Source organism: Lethenteron reissneri, chromosome 33 (genome assembly GCF_015708825.2).
Source record: "Lethenteron reissneri isolate LAM-NWPU_2019-01 chromosome 33, ASM1570882v1, whole genome shotgun sequence".
Classification (NCBI taxonomy): Eukaryota; Metazoa; Chordata; class Hyperoartia; order Petromyzontiformes; family Petromyzontidae; genus Lethenteron; species Lethenteron reissneri.
This window is the reverse complement of record NC_083811.1, coordinates 10,922,771-10,939,825: the sequence shown is the minus strand read 5'-3', so window position 1 is coordinate 10,939,825 and position 17,055 is coordinate 10,922,771. Positions and strand designations below refer to the sequence as shown.

At 41.7% G+C, this 17,055-nt stretch overlaps 1 protein-coding gene across 1 annotated transcript in view; it reads right to left on the bottom strand.

The window, feature by feature from the left end:
• LOC133350341 (LIM domain only protein 3) overlaps window positions 1-14,943 on the bottom strand; it is a 162,149-nt gene extending 147,206 nt beyond the window's left edge. Inside the window, exons 1-2 of the mRNA XM_061564608.1 lie at window positions 14,737-14,943; window positions 14,455-14,490 (exon numbers count right to left, since the gene is read on the bottom strand). Coding sequence (XP_061420592.1) covers window positions 14,455-14,458 — 4 coding nt within the window. The 5' untranslated portion in view covers window positions 14,459-14,490; window positions 14,737-14,943. The remainder of the gene's footprint in view (window positions 1-14,454; window positions 14,491-14,736) is intronic.
• Window positions 14,944-17,055: the final 2,112 nt, after the last annotated feature.

Below are 17,055 nucleotides of genomic sequence, written 5' to 3'. Positions count from 1 at the left end.
TCCCCGCTTATTTATCCTGAATAATAAAAACAGAGTCATGATTCCAGGCTATGAATAATGAGAATCTCCCAGCTCGAATGATAAAATTGTGGTGCTGACCTTCTTTAGCTGCTGTAGGCCAATGGTAAAAAATGTCACATTTCCAGAGCAACTAGCCACGGGAATGGCCCTGTCTGATAAAGCATGCCGGGCAGTTCTTTGTCTGTAGTAATGTGCTTTGTGACGTCTCCAAGCTTTTACGCCATTGTAACAGTCTAACGAACATAGAGTGAAACCGTGACCTAACATCTTTTAGGAGATCAGCCAACTTTAATGTAATATGCGGCAAAACAATAAATAAGGGTACACTGACTAAAAAAGACTAAACAATTGTATAATTCATCTTCTTGGTTCTTTCGGTAAAGTCACGTAGAAGGGAAGTAATAAAATAATAAAAATAAAACATAATAAAATAATTCTCACGACGTTTCGGCCACAATGCAAGCAGCCGTCCTCAGCGGCGTTGTGGCCTTTAAATCGCAAATTGTATAATTGCATTCATATTGCACCCATGATGTAAAGAAGCATCTCAGAGTGCACTTTGTTAGCCTACTTCACTCCTTTAAAATTAAGTTTATTTTGTTTAAGCAGGTGAGTGACCCTGAATGTAAGCTCGTCCACGTGGCACAAGGTGACTTGTGGCACTGGGTCCGCAAGCGTGCATTAATCTATCACGTAGGCTTTCGCGACCAATAATATCCATCCATGAGGTTTTTTTGGGGGGTTAGATCGCTTAAATATAAATGTGTCGTTAAACCCGCCGGGTTCAGTAACACATTTATATTTCTACGATCAAACTAAAAAAATCTCGATTATGGATAAGTGTACATTAGTCTGCCACTAAGAGGCAATGATTGCAATGTGTAATCCGAAATGAGTAATTTGTGGGTGATTTTTCAAACTTGGACTTAAAATGTGATGTTAGATACAGTCTGAGCACTTATAAGCTTTTCGCTTATATACTTTACACATTAAGTAAATCAAGCTTCAAGCACATAGGACCTGCTCAACCACCCTCCACCCTGCAACTTAGGTGCACTTGATGATGATGAAAATGACTTACAGAGGCCCTGCAGAAACAGAGAATGATTCCAATAACAGACTTTGAAATATGCTCTGTGTGGGTATATCAGTTATCGTGGGATGCTAATTTGGCCTTGACACGAGCATACATTGGGCAACTCTTACAGTGTCTTGGGACATTAATTGCCACTTAGCACTTCATTTTGACAAAACCTTTTGGCACGTCACGTAGGATTCAAGAAAGAACGCAACGCAGCCAACTACTTTTACAGTAAAAAAACGGCACTTACAGCATTAGGTCACTCTCCTGCTAATAGAACGTTTCTTCATCTCGTAGGACTCGTTTTTCCCGTTGACCAAAACAGACATGTTTTAATTAATGGCAAAAACCTGCTTCCTTATCTAAGGGTATGTAGTTTAATGAATTAGTTAATACCTTGCGTGCCGGGACAAAGCTTGCTGCTTCAAGGTTCATCATCAAGAGACCCCGGTAACCTCTCCTCCCTTTCGCGATGACGATGATTATAATGGAATTGTACTTTGTGCTAACAAAAAATGTATGCGGTGCACAAATATTGTACTCGTCTGAATTGAAAAAGTGAGTTTTTCCTGCACAAAACAAGCAATGGGTTGGCAATATTCTCTATTGACAACCCTGAGCTCTGTGGCAGAAATTTCACATTCCATAGGAAAACCATTGTTGGTGTCCCACAAAGAGATACTAATTTTATACACTCAAAAAGAATGATGGGCTGAGTGGACCCCGAAGTGGGATTTGAACTCGTCCCAATGTGATTTTAGTATTGCACTCAACTGAGAATGCCAAGTAGCCAGATTGTTGGTTGCACACATGCTATAGATCTGTCTCTAAAGCTGTGGTATGAGCACATTATGCATGTCCTACTCTTGACATTGAAGTCACAGGGCTGTCATGGAGGGACATCATCGAGCCTTGCAGCAATCGGTGTGATTTGAAAATGAACACGAAAAAGCCCATGACGTTGCCGGGCAGCTCCTGGAATTGAACCGTAACCCGAGTGGAAAGTGGCTCGGCGGTTTGAACGCCAACCACTCGGCTGACCAACTTTCTGAATGATCAGAGTTATTTTCTCTTTGACAGACAGGGATGAGAAATAAAAACCCCTTGACAGAATGAAAGGAAGGATCATAGGACCATGCAGTGGCAGGGCACACTTGTACTTTTTTGGCCCCTGAGGGCAGGTGGACTGCATGACGCCCGGCCGCCTTTATCCCTTTCCCAGCGCTTCAGGTGGGGCTGACTAGGAAGTGGCCCTCACTGGTTCTCAAAGGGCTTTAGGTGACCCTGGGTCACTGGCTTGAGAGACCAGAATAGATATGTCCTCATCTGCTTAGGTGGAGATAGTGCTCAGAGACCATATTCCACCAAAGAGTCAAAATGCCTTCCTGCTCTAATGAACGTTGGACAGGTGTTCATCTCTGCTAGTGGGCCCGAGCTGCTGGCGAATATTCCACATTCCAAAGTTTGTCCACATAATGACAACAGTTGACTTTCTGCAAAGTGTTACTATTTGATGCAGCAGACTGACAACCTTCTGATTGCGAGTCAAATGCTCCGATACAGGAACACTTTTTTACGACCACACAAATGAGACGCAGCACGTGTATTTTATACAATGTATTTGGGGCTAAATCTGATTCCACATCAGTGCACCCTGAACTAATAGAGGCAGGCACATAACCCACCATGTAGATCACCCAGATGCGCCCACAAAAATAATGCTTAGAGATTAATTAACCAGCGAGACAACTTGGAAGCTGTGGCTTAATAAACAACATTTTTTATTGAACTTACAAAACAAGGTATGAACATTGCTGGTCATAGGGTCATTTGGAAAACTCAAAATATCACCATTCCCACCATGAGGTCAAAAGCTTTTGGAGTCAGGCAAGAAAGCCAGGCTACATGTGTGATCCTGATTGTAGAGAGGGTTTTTGTCAAATAGCTAAACCTCACAACAATGTCCAATAGAGAAAACAACTATCTAACTTTGGATTGCTTTTCTTTTAAAGTGTGGTCATACAAAGAGAGAACTCCAGCTGAGGGCTGATAAAACAAAAGCCATGGTCAAAGTACGGAGTGCAGGCCTAAAACGTTCCAAGAGTGCACGAGAGCATTTAAATTGTGACCTTTATAAAAAAAAAATATCTCCAATATATTATTGTCTTCATGTTGAAATTAGCGTGTGCTTGTTTCCATTTGCGACAGTGAGTCAGTGGTGAAATTCCACATTGCTATGGCGGGGAGAACAAATGTCCCCATTTGGGAAAACCACGACTGACTTTCACAAATGGTACTATTTTTTGTTTACATTACCCGCAATGAAATACAGAGAGTTAATTTAGTTCCTCCACTGGTGGTGTCATATGTCAAGTGAGAATAAGCAAGCTTAAAAAAAAATAATACATGGCTAAATGTTTACTGCTGTCCAATACGGGAAGAAGAAAAAAATGTGGATCAAATAAAACTTATTTTAAAACTCTCCCGATCCCATTTCACTGCCGTTGAAACAGCCGCAGAGGGCAGATGATTAGCCTTTCACAGATTCTTCATTAAAAACAGAAAAAAAAACTCCATTTAAATTAGCATTCCACTTATGATACCATCACAATAATTACAATGAACCTGAATCATTTTCGTTGACGCTTCAATGGCTAATAGTAATTGAAGTTTATTCAAATGTGCAGTTGCAAATTACCACGTGCGTCGTGCTTTTTAAGGGCTAGAATTGGTGCTCTGGATCGGAAAATATTAAAACTGCATTCCCCCCCCCCCCCCCCGCGTGTTCTTCCTCTGGAGACGAGCTGCATCATAATCGCTCCACTTCGGACTCCAGCCTCATGGACGTTGGCTAAATTATCCCTTTTTAGAAGTAAAAGCATGTAAGCAGCCCTTTTAAAAGAAAAGGCATTAAAATATAATCAGGAGCTCGAGTGTTTTTTTTTTTTCTGTAAACGTGCCTGGTATCCAGAGATTCATTTCCATTTTTCAGGTTGAATGCAATCTAAACGAAGCAATTTATCACAAAGTCAGTTAAGCGCGTGCAATGGGATGAGACATTACTAAATGTTTAACTCTCTCTGCTACCTGGAACGTGGAAGAGAGGGGGGAAAAAAGCCGTGCATGGAAATAAAAACGATTCCTTTTGTTCTAGGATCCAGTGGCTTCTGTTTCAGATTCAGGGGCTCATCTTAAACCATTGCTATTGCTTTTATTATCTCTTCTTTTGACTTTGAGTGAGGAATTTCTCCTGGAAATCGGTGCGCCCGCATTTGTTTGCGTTTTTCAAACTGCCAAAGGCTGCACAGCCTTGGCAAGCAAATATGGCACCGTTGTTGGTTCAAGCGTTATTATCGCACCAAGATAAACTATAGCATAGCCTCCTAAAACTTGCCGGGAATGGATAGAGGTGGCACTGAAAACTGCAAACACGGTGTTATTCGGTGGCTTTTCTTCCGAATGTTTATGATTTCATTTCGGGTCCAGCGCACAATTAGTTGCATTTTAAAACACTGCAGCATTAGTGAGGTGTACGTACACACAGCAAACTGCCCTGGCTACGCATTGGTGAACTGTGCCTAACCCTGCACCTTCCAGAAAATGATATAGCAAATACTATATGTGATAACATTTCAGGAATATTTGAAAAAGCCATTTCGTACAGGGAGGCGTGAAGAAAAGCCTGTTTAGAGGCACAATTGTGATTCCTGCTCAGAGCCAGCCTTAGGTAATTGCTTGGCCATCTCCAGTGCATCGACAAAGCATAAACATGTGGTGTAGTAAAAAAAAAAGCATTAACCTTGTGACCTCCACACTTTTTGTAATACTTGATGAAAAAAATTAAACTGCTTTGAGACAAATAAATAGGGGGCTGACTTTTAAGGGATGTCAAGGGTGTGATGAGCAGTATGCCCTACAAATTAGGAGGGACTACTTGTAATCTCTAGAGCAGCCAATCAACAGCAGTTTACATCAATAGCGAACAACCTTAAAGGCCAGGCGGTGCATCTGGCAGTCTCCTACATCCCACTGACATAAAATGACAAAGGAACACACATCTCACGTTTGGCCTACATAGCATATTGTTGCACGTTCTGTTAGCGAGCGCCTGTTAAGGATGGCACGGCACATGAAGGAGTGGCATCGCGAGCACAATAAGAACTTATACAAATGATCTAGCCAACGTTGCTGTGAATGGACTTGCTGACTGCTATTCCTATTCATATGTTGTAATTTTCCACATACAGTAGCTATGCCAGTTTATGGATTAAGATGTTTATATATTTTTTATTAAGGCCTCGGTTTGAGAACTTTAATGACTACCGAATTACGCTGGATCACGTGGCTTTTCATGGCCTACGAAAGTCAGCTGTAATGATTTAATATTATATTTAAAATACGTATATCAAAGTATATTTCGTAATCCGTGGTAGAAAAACCTTTCTAAATTCAGCTTATGTGGTTGGTCCTCTTCTAAATAGTTCTTTGTTAGGTTCCCTACGATGTTCACGAACAATTTACATTCGTGCAAAAGGGGGCTAATGTGCAAGCAATTATTCAAATAAGTGTGTCTCCCTTAATGAAGAGAATTATTAAGGCATAAATACAAAACCGAGGTATTAAATTTGTGCGTAAACATGTATGAAACGCGTCCACGGACTATAGTTACGTCTGGCCCCACTCATTTAATGAAGTCCATCGTTACTCCGTCTAGTCTGGGAGCATGTTCCTGTTTTTCATACCGAGAAGGGGAGCCATTACTTCTTCAAGTGCGATATCTGGAATTGCTCCCTCTTCCTCAGATAATCGAATTCTGATTCCCGCATTATATTGTTTTTTTGCTGTAGAGATATGTGTATATTACATTTATTTTCTAGTTTTATGTATGACTATATCGACCATGAGGTATGGTCCCATCTTGCCAAGAGCTATCCTGTTATTTACCAATCATCAACCTGCTTTTTTCTGCTTTCTTGCTCAATTTATGTAACTACTTCCGTATAAACAGGTTTTTTTGTTGGGTTAAATAGCGTAAATATAAAATGTGTCGTTAAACCCGCCACCACCCGACGCAGTCAACTAGTAAGGGTTGTCACGTAAACAGAACGTGCCAATTCGTCACTAGTACAGCACTACACCGGTGTGTTGGAGAGCCAAGCCACAACATTTACAACACACCGGTTTTGCTGTACTAGTAACGAATTGGCATGTTCTGTTTACGTGACAAACCTTACTAATTGGCTGTGTCGGGTGGTGGCGGGTTTAACGACACGTTTATATTAACTTGATCCAACCCAAAAAACCTGTATTATGGATATTGGTCGCGAAAGCGAAAGAGTTACGCCGTTTTGTGCATTTTATTGTTTTATGTTGATTACCTGTATACTCTACATATTTGCTTTCATGTTTGTTGTGGTTTCATACAGCTTGTTTTCTGTTTACATTTTTCCTCCCCCCCCCACCCGTTTTCAGTGCACCATCCATTACCATTTGTTGTCCTTCCCGCGCACCTCCGATTGGCGCGGTTGGCTACACATGGTGTAAAAGAAGTTCAACATACATACAATGCAAATTCATTGAAGATGCCTACGACATCCATAGGCCATACACATAAGAGACCATCTGAGAAGCTTATATAGCATGTGGAAGCATAGCAAGTAGGTCGCTGACCTACTTGTGTAGTGTTTATAGAGCGTTTCGTCCTACGACAAAGAATAGGCCAAAAATACCAGGCAGAACCCTCCTGCAAAGGAAGTCTGAAGACCACACGTGGATTCCCTATGTAAGACAAACTCCCATTATATCTGTTAAAACTCAACAACAATGACACAACTCAACGAATAGCACACACAAGCACCCCCCAGTGCGCACACTGACACTTTGATTGGCATCCTCAGCTCCCAGAAGTCCGCAGAAAGACACAGTGGCGATCGGCACAAGTGTCATCTTGTTTCGCACAGTTCAACTCTGAGGCGCAATTTGTGCACAGTATTTCATGTGTCAGGGTTCTTTAGCTCGGCCGTGTAAGTCTGGGGGATTTTACAATGGAACTTTGAAATCCTATACGTAAACATACGTAGGATGTTTTTTTGTTGTTGCAATGTTAAGGTGAAAACGGGGCGGTCTAGCTATGCTATAGGTGTAGCAATGCCAATGTTGTGAGTCTGCGTGCATCACATTCAGATGCGACGAGCTGAAGAACAAAGAGCCATTTGAGAGCAGCGAGCAACACGACCAATAAAGTTAAGATATGCCGTGTGCGACTCACATGGCTGCTTTTAAAATGTGTGATGAGATATATGAATATATTAATGCTCAGCTTCCCTTTTGGCAAGCATTTTGGCAGAGCTTCAGCTAACCATGCAATTTGGTTTTACATTGATTTGTTTGCAATCAGTCTGGAAGTACTGCACACCCAAAGGATAGGGCAATGAATTTTAACTTTTTTTCATACAATGAATCAAATTGGTTGTTTTTTCATTCCGCAAACCAGTGTTGTCTTTTGAAAAAAATACACGCACACATACGCACAAAAAGACAAAGATCTCCCTATAGCCTTAACAGACTGTTGGGGCAAGTGCTGTTAGCGAGTACCTATGAAGGCCAGAACGGCACACGAGGGGGTGGGTGGTCAGCACTATGCCTGGTCGCCTTTGTCTCCATAGTGGCGATGTTTTTACGTATCGCTCCAGGTACTCATTTGAGGCTGAGTCGACCTAGGGAAGGCCCAGGACTGGTTCAGATAATCGTCAGTGGTGTTGGCCGTGAGCGGGAATCGAACTCAGGTCACAAACACATATGAAACTTTATCACCCCATATTCTTCAGGCCAAACATGTTTATTAAACAAAAAGCTGCACCTCTACTGTGGCTAATTCTTGTGCTTTTCTGCCTCCCATGAGGACAGCAGCACACTGAAGGGGTTCGCCCTCGCGTCGTGAGGGTAAAGATAGAATTTTAGCCGATGGACAGTCTTGTGGAAGAACTGTCAGTCTCTAAGCAGGATGGCAAGTTGACATCTGTCATACGCGATTGTGTTAATCGTGATTATGGTAATGATTGTGTCCACGTTTAAAGTAGAAATGTCCCCCTGTTTAAATGCACACACAACAGTGCCTCTGCTCCATTGGCTGTTTGAGCCAGTGGTGGTAAATGTAAAATTCCTTTGACGGGGGGCCAGTATCTGAATCTGACAACTAATGGCGTCCTAGTTCCCAGTAGTCACTTTATCGACCCCAGCGATGTGATGGTCTGGGTCGAATTCCCAACACAGAATTTGAATGCATTAGATTCCCCTCAGCACTCGAACCAAAGTGCCGCCCGGGCGGATGTTAAAATGGCACCAAGGCCCGATATCTAATTGTGTGAATGGCCCAATGTCCTCTGACCACAAGGTTAGAAGCCTTATGCAATAACATTTCGCTTTCAGCTGTGGATACAATTATGGGAAACCCATTTCACTGGGAGTACAGAGCCACATGGAAATTAGCAACAGTACAGCACCAACGCATAAATTCAGTATTTCCCAAATATCACAGGCCTTTAATAGCCAGCGATTGTTTATTAACAACAACAACAACCCTATAAGGCCAATGCTATGCGCTCCTACCTCCATTACAGCCCACTGAAGTTGCTACAGCGCATTAAATCAAAGTACATACAAATGTCTGCTCTATGTTTTGTGCTGAATTGATTGTCAAAAGGCTTTGGAGCAGCTGTCAGGTTACATCTGTTTCTTGTTCCTCGCACGAAAGGGAAGCCATCAGACGACAACGGTTATAGAATTATTGGATGCTTGTACGTGTAGACACTCAATTGAAAGTCATTATGCTATTCAGCAAGGGCAGCATTGCACTTGTCTGTCGACCTAACGCGTGTTTACAGCGGCTCTATTCGCTTCGTGGTCAGTGTATTCACAAGCAAAGACGGTTTTCGCAGAGCCGATGGTTCGATTCCCGCAGTAGCCGGTAATTTATATTGCGGCATTGTCAAAAGTGCGTTTTGCAATACAAAATAGGTGTTAAAGACCCCGCGATATCATTTGAACGAGCAGGCCATTCAAGCATTCCTGCTGAAATTCACACAAAATTACTATAAACTGTAAAAAACAACGACTGGTGCAGATGTAACCGTGGATAGAAACCCACATGCAGACATGTGGGTCAGAGCAATGGGGTGATGGGTCACCCCACTGCTCTTTGAACCCTGCGAACGGAGTTCGATTCCGATCCACAACTAACATCAGTGATGTATGTCTGAAATTATCGCAGCCCTCCCCCCCCTTCACAACCCCACATTGATCAGAGTGGTAAAGTATGGTCAAATATCCCACATGACCGACCGAGCATGGTAATGCATTCATCTCACGGTGCATTGACAAAGGGCTGTGTATTGTGCAATAACTTGTAAAATAAATTACTGCATCGTAATAATTGCTTATTTATCTGCAAAAACCTCATTGAGTCTTAAAAATATTTCTTGGGAGTGTCCTGCTTGAGTTGGTTAGCCATTGGCTTCTGAACTTGTCAAATAAAGGGCGAATAGAAATGGTGGAATTGAATTCCACGAAAGTGCTTTTAGTGTAATGATTCACTGAAATAGGTAGGGAAATATAAATTATTAAATATACATATGTATGACTAAAAAGAATAACTTTCTACACAGCCTGTTAGAAAATGTTGACATTTTATGTATTTTAAAAAATCTCGCCAAGCACTTCAGGAACTGACGCAACTTGCAAAGGACATGTCACATACAATTCACGTTTGAGATTTGACATTTGGCAACGAGTTTTCACAAGAAATAGGAATTAAAATTGCATGTGGATTTTATGTTTCTTACGCAACAGAGTTTCCACTTTAACAGAGGTTAAAACAATGATTTTGGTAGGCTGACATCTATTGGTGGAATAACATAGGTTTCATATGCCAGCGATATTTTGCCCTTTCTAAAATACAAATGTAAATACGTTCCTATTTACTGTAGTACAAGCTGAGTCCAGAGTTCATTTATAATCTATTCCCATCACTCACCTTCCATCATTTAAACCACATGACCAAGTGACCGACAATTCATTAATATCGACATTTATTAGATACCTCTTTGCAAACATTACAGTTAAGGCAATTTCTAAGTACGCTTTATATATACTGTAGAGTATATTGTACTGCATAATATAGCAGTCAAATGATTACTGAAAGTGTGTTTTGCAAATGTATTATATAATTATTAAGACTTCATTTACTTAATGGCTTAACTTCTTGCTGCATTCATGATATAAGCAAAGTTTCTTAGTCTAAATAAACTGTTTCTATTCAAATGATCTTGGTTAGTGTTCCACATTGTTTCCGGACTTGTGCCTGATGGGGAAAATCCAACATGCCTATGTTAGAGGCCAATCCCTCCTTAAGATGAAAAGGTGATGATACTGCCAAAGTAAGCATATTGATGGAATTTCTTGAGTGGTCATGAAATTGATGATGACTCCAGGAACATGTCACCCAGTCATTAGATAATTGTCATACTTGCTGGTCGAATTTCAACCCATTTCAGCTGTTCCGAACAGCTGCAAAAGTTATGAATTAGCTGCTGAGCCTTGTGTTGAGGGGGAACTTGGAAACTATATATAAAAAGAGTACATTATCCATTATTTACCCATCCACTAGTGCGTTGAGAGAACACTTGACTTACGATAAGAATATTTGGAGATAAAATTTCATGCAAATTTGAAGGAAATGTATAATGAAAACCCTGTGGAGAAAGTAACCCAGACCTTAAAGGTATGTCATTTCCACTGCTGGCTCAAGGACATCAATGGTCGTTTGGGCAATCAGACGTTTTGACTTGCACAGTTATATCTTTTTACTCTTCTTACACCCCCCCCCCCCCCCCCCCATTTTACAAATCATATGTATTTCTACCAGATGTACTGTCTCAATGGGCTCCCTCTTGGTAAAATTGAGCAACTTTAAATGAATAAGCATTTCTTGAAATTCTGCAATCACTGATGAGTGTAAAATGACAGTTGGTCACCATGTGACTTGATAAGCGCACACGATGCAAAAAATTACATGCACATGTATTTTTCCTTGGAGCTGACTCGGTATTGTCAGAAATCAAAAGCACACTTGATCTCTTGTGACGTGTGTAGTTAAACGTCACAATATGCACCAAGCCATCCTTTCTGTTGTCCAGGAAAGCAGGAAGCTTCTAACTAAAACATGAACAAAGCTACGTGTAAAATGGCACTTTACCAGGACTGAGCTGCTTTTGACGCCTTGTGGAGTGATGTGTACAACAAGGCCGTAGCCATGGAGTCAACATTGGGGGGGACCAAATCTTCCAGGGGGTCTGGGAGTCCTCGCCCAGAAAATAAAATCTAAATTTGCAAACTAATTTCCTGCCTAAAATATTTAAAAAATCACTAACACATGGGATGGACTTTTTATTTATTTTTTACAATAATGTCTAAAAGTGTATTGTATACCATTGCTCTGTTTCATTGTATGCAATGGCAGAGATTAGGGATTAATAAAGTACAACCATAACCACAATCATATAAACATAAATCTATTTTACAGCAATATATTGGGGGGGGACATTTTGAGCATATTTGAATATTGGGGGGGGGGGGGATGTGTCCCCCCCCCAATATATATTATAATTACGGCCTTGGTGTACAATATTTGTATTTAGTTAGGTACAGCCAGCAATTCATTCTTCAAACGGTTCCAGAGGTAAAACTAAACTATTTTTTTCCTATTTTTATTTGACCAGGTACGGCCCACTAAGCTTTATTGCTCTTTTTCAGAAGCGACCTGGCCACAAATGACAATTCATAAGAAGAGGCTTATAATGTGGAAATGGATAGCAGCCAAATACTCTAACCGCACGATTCTACATGTGTCGGGGGAAACCAGAGGACCGGGAGAAAAATCCAGGTAACAAGAGGCATGGAGGATTTTAGCGGCTACTTGTGCTTGCTCTGATCAATGTCTATTGACATTACCTGACCCGGCTGTGAGTGACATGCCACTGCTGTCTGCTTAATTAATCGTTCACAACTTCACGCACTCTGTGGCAGTCTTTTCTAACAGTTACTAAGAGTGCGTGCTTCCTGTAAGCATTGAGCTTAGGGGGTCATTACATTTGTTGTATATTTATGGGAATACCAGGGTTGTAGCAGTAAATGTGCATTGGAAATCATCGCTGCATATTATTTAAACGTCTGACAAACCACTGTCACCCCAGAGACTGTAACTTGAATCGTTGTGATGAAACCAACACTTATCATTGGGTCTTTTCCATCCGCTGTAAAATTAACGACCTGATTAAACCACAGAGACACACAATCAGCAAGGTCGTTAGAAATATCCAAGTGCTGGCAGAATTTAACATATTTATAATTTTTGGAGCAGTTTTTAAAAATATATACCAAGAGACATCTGCATACACTCACATGAATCATCCGCAGACTGTTCCCAATAAAACACCATAATTAAAACATAGACTTGCCACTAAACAAACTGAGCACACACAGAATTCTACAGATCCCCAGTGACACATTCAATCTCGAACATGATTGGTCAAATTGCGTACGATAGTGCTTTGGAACTAACCGTGTAGGTCGACATATGGGCAGCATCTTATGCACCCTGGGAAATGAGACGGCACTCGCTGTGCCCCTCAAACGGGGAATAAAGAATGGGAATCTCTGCATCCCTACCCAGGGTTTCCACATTATCATGCTATAACAATCGTGTTCTGCATTGGCCCCGATGGACCTCCGGCTGAGCCTTAGATATCCTATGGAAGAGCCTCACGGGATCCATTTGCCACAGATGAACCAGGCAATGGGGTCGTGATATTGAGTTGTTGTCAGGGCCTGCTCACATTCGAGGAAGGTGTCAAGAACTGGTCTCGTGATTAGTTCTCAGATTCATTGTAAGCACTCGGCACCTCCGCAGAGAAAAACCACCGAGCTCAAATCATCTTTGTAGTGAAGGTTTTCTGGGAATCGCATAGTAACTATACTGGGTCTCTTGTAGCTCCTGCCTGGCAGCAACGATGTTAAATTCAGGACCCACTGGATTTTAAAACCATCTGAAATTGAGCTTTTAATGAGCGTGGGCCACGTCTCAATAGCACAAGTGCTGAAACCGCTACAAGCTGTTCCACCATTTCAAGCTGCAAAGAAGCCTTTTGGCAGGTGCTACATCAAATGTGATTATAAAAAAAGACTGCACTACTCTATGTAATTCAAATACCAGGCATAATACTTTTATCAATTGTTATAGCACTGTAAAAATGTTTCTATTAAAAATCAAGTCAAATGTCACAGTGTCCTCAGCTCAATTTGTGGCCCTGAAGCAGTTGTAGAAATTCAACATTCCCATGGCGGAGGCTATAGGATGACTCCTTTAACTTCCCATGAAGGAGCACCGATTTTATTGATCTTAGACGGATGATGTACAGAGTTGATCCCAACCATTCAATTGTGAATCATGTACTGTATATAAGTACTGTATATAATCTTGTAAGCAAGAGTTTAAATTGAAATGCAGTGATTGTGTTTGCTGATTGGTGACGTTTTTTTCTTCAAAGTGAACCTTCTAGAAAGTGTGGAATAAAAAATCCAAAACCAAATCCATTAACAAACATTCCATCTTGACTATTAACATAACAGCCAAGTTAATAACCAAATGGCCTACATTAATAATGACAAACTATTACAGTATGTAAAAAAAAATCAATATTAATTTCTAATAGTTGAATAACATAACATATAGTGTATATGAAAAATGTATTACAATAACAAGTGATCGTCATAACATCAATCACGACTGCATGAGCAATATTAATGATGTTAGTGGGATCTTTTTGTGGGTGACCAACTACAGTACCAATGTGATCAATAACTGCATCATTGACCACATGTTAACATCAAAACATAGCAAGAATTAAAATAATGTATTAGTATTTTGTGAGATTATTTAGAAAGCCATTCCTTTGGTAATATTAGTTAGTCAGCATCATTACCTCCACCAACATTACTCCCAGCAGAATCTATAACACCATCATCACCCCTCAACAGCAAGCAGCGCCACCAGTCAACATCACTAACATCACCCCTGGCACCATCATCATCACCATCACCCCAGTCGGTCACATCGTCTCCATCAGCACAATAACCATCACCAGGTTCACTATCACATGGCACCAGATCGTACACACACAAAGACAAAGATTCCCCCGGTTTAGCCTTAACAGAGTGTTGGGGAAAGGTCGTCAAAGGCACACGAGAGAGAGGTGGATGGGTGGGTGGTCAGCGACACGCACGCCCCCGTCACTTACCCATAATCGCTGTCACCGCCGCTCCTTGGACAGCAGCTTTAGAGGAATGAAACAACAACAACAAACACGCCTGCTGTTTTCACTGCACACATCAGCAGCGGGATGTACGTGTGTGGGGTGGGGGGTGGTGGTGGTAGCTGCAGACGGACAGACACAAAGGGGACAGACAGACAGACACGAGGGGTAGGTGGGGGGGTACCGGTGGGATGTGAGAGGGGTCAGGGTCAGGGGCTTGTACTACAGGCTGCCCCCCCCCACGTCTCTTGGGGGGTGGGGGGTCACCTCAAGAGGCAGGGCAAGGCACACACGGGGCCATGGGGAGGAGAGGAGGCGCTGGGTGGCAGGAAACGGGGCTCCTCCTCATCATGGGCAGGAGCAGCAGCTTCAGCTGAATGTGAAGAAGCAGCAGCAGCAGCTTCAGCTGAATAAGAAGAAGCAGAAGCAGCAGCAGGGGGAGACGCACGAAAATCCACGCGTCCATTCATTCCCCCTGCACCACTGCGCCCGCCGCGGCGCTTGGCACCACATTCGAGCGCCACGCGATTCGGGCGCGCGCACGTGTCTCTGCCACTGCAGGCGTGTGTGTGACACGTGTGTGGTGTGTTGGGGGGGGAGGTTAAAAGGCAAACTTATTTGATCGAAAGATGAAGGAAGGAGCAGAGGGGAAAAAATAAAGCACCCATCTCGGGTTGTAACTCGTGAGGTTTTGAGAGAATGAATACGCTGGTGTTGGCCTGGTTTTACACGTGTTGGGTTTGTCTTCTTGGTTCTTTCGGTAAAGTCGCGTAGAAGGGAAGTAATAAAATAATAAAAAGAAAACATTAAATAATTCTCACGACGTTTCGGCCACAACGCAAGCAGCTGTCCTCAGGTGAAGAAACAGGTCTGTCGAGAAGACAGCGTCTGAATGACAGACCTGTTTCTTCACCTGAAGACGGCTGCTTGCGTTGTGGCCGAAACGTCGTGAGAATTATTTTATTATGTTTTATTTTTATTATTTTATTACTTCCCTTCTACGTGACTTTACCGAAAGAACCAAGAAGATGAATCACTGCAGTCACGAAAGCTTTAAATCGAAATTTAGTGTTTGGTTTGGTCAAATCAGTTCGGTTTCCACTCGAAGGGGTTTTCAGATCATGAGACCTTCTTTGCCAGTATTAAATTATGATGATAGGGTTTTCCCCTTTCTGGCAATACAACAGGTGTTAAGATGGTAAAACACCACACTGAAACGTTTGCGAGGAATCATGTCTGCATGAACAACATATACTCGTGGTGAACATGCAAACATAAAAAAACATGCTCTGACAGTATGTGCATTGTCTTTGAAACTGATTGGTCCACACCAGAGACAGCTTTCTTTAGAGCCTAGTCTCAAGTATATGTGGTTAATGCAGACATGATTCCTTGCAAAGGTTTCAATTTGGTGTTGTACCATCTTAACACCTGTTTTGTTGCCAGAAAGGGAAAAAACTCTACTATCGGGTTTTCAAATGTTGGTGTTCCAGATGTCACACGCAGGCCTAGTGTGCTCATTGGAAAACCTCATCTATTGGCGTGTCAACTAAACTCATTGCCGTCTCGTTTTTTGTTATCTTGTTTGTTATGTTTCTCTCCGTGTCTTGTTTGTACAATCTCAGAGATCAAGTTGGCTCGGGTCAAACCCACAAACAAGCGTGGATATTAGGATGCAGTTGTCACCACTCCCAGATTACTCCTGCTATCCATGCTTGAAATGCAACATTATTAGAAGATAATTAACTTAATGTAATTCACACAATTAAGTGTATCTACACCGATATAAGGGGTGTAATGGATCGGTCGGATTATACACATTAAATACTCACATTTGACTCCTCTTACCCAAAGTTCTTGGTTGAAAACTCACAGATATTAGCCATGAGTGAGGAAAATGCAACACAAATGCAGAGACATATAACTAGCGGAATAATTCTATGTGGATCTCTCAAGCACTTGAAGAAGTATACTCTTAGTTCTTTCGGTAAAGTCACGTAGGTAAAAAATGAAATAAAAATTAATAAAAATAAAACAATAAAATGACGACGTTTCGGAGGCAACGCGTCGTGATTTTATTGTTTTATTTTTATTAATTTTAATTTCATTTTTGACCTACGTGACTTTACCGAAAGAACTAAGAGTATGAATCCTTGCAGTCACGAAAGCTTCAAATCTAGACTTGAAGAAGTAGCCACTGCCTTTTCCAGTATTAAGAAAATAAATACCCCTGGACCAATTAGGATAACTGTGATCATCAAAGAAGTGGGGACCAGCTGTCGGATCTAAATTATTCGATGCTTACAAGCACATCTAGCATGTCCTGTAACGATGAACTGATGTAGCAGTTAAAATTCGATTCTTGAGTTGTGACGATTCATCAAATCACTGGGGGGGGGGGGGGGGGGGGGTGAATCATGAGATGCTTACATCTGGCAAAGCAGCATAAAGAGCATCATAAGCGCCATTAGCATCAGCAGCAATAGCATAATCATCATAAGAATTAGCAGCGCAGCAACAGCAAGGCATCAATGACGGCAACATCGGCGGCATGATCAACATCATCTACATAATCATGAAGAACAC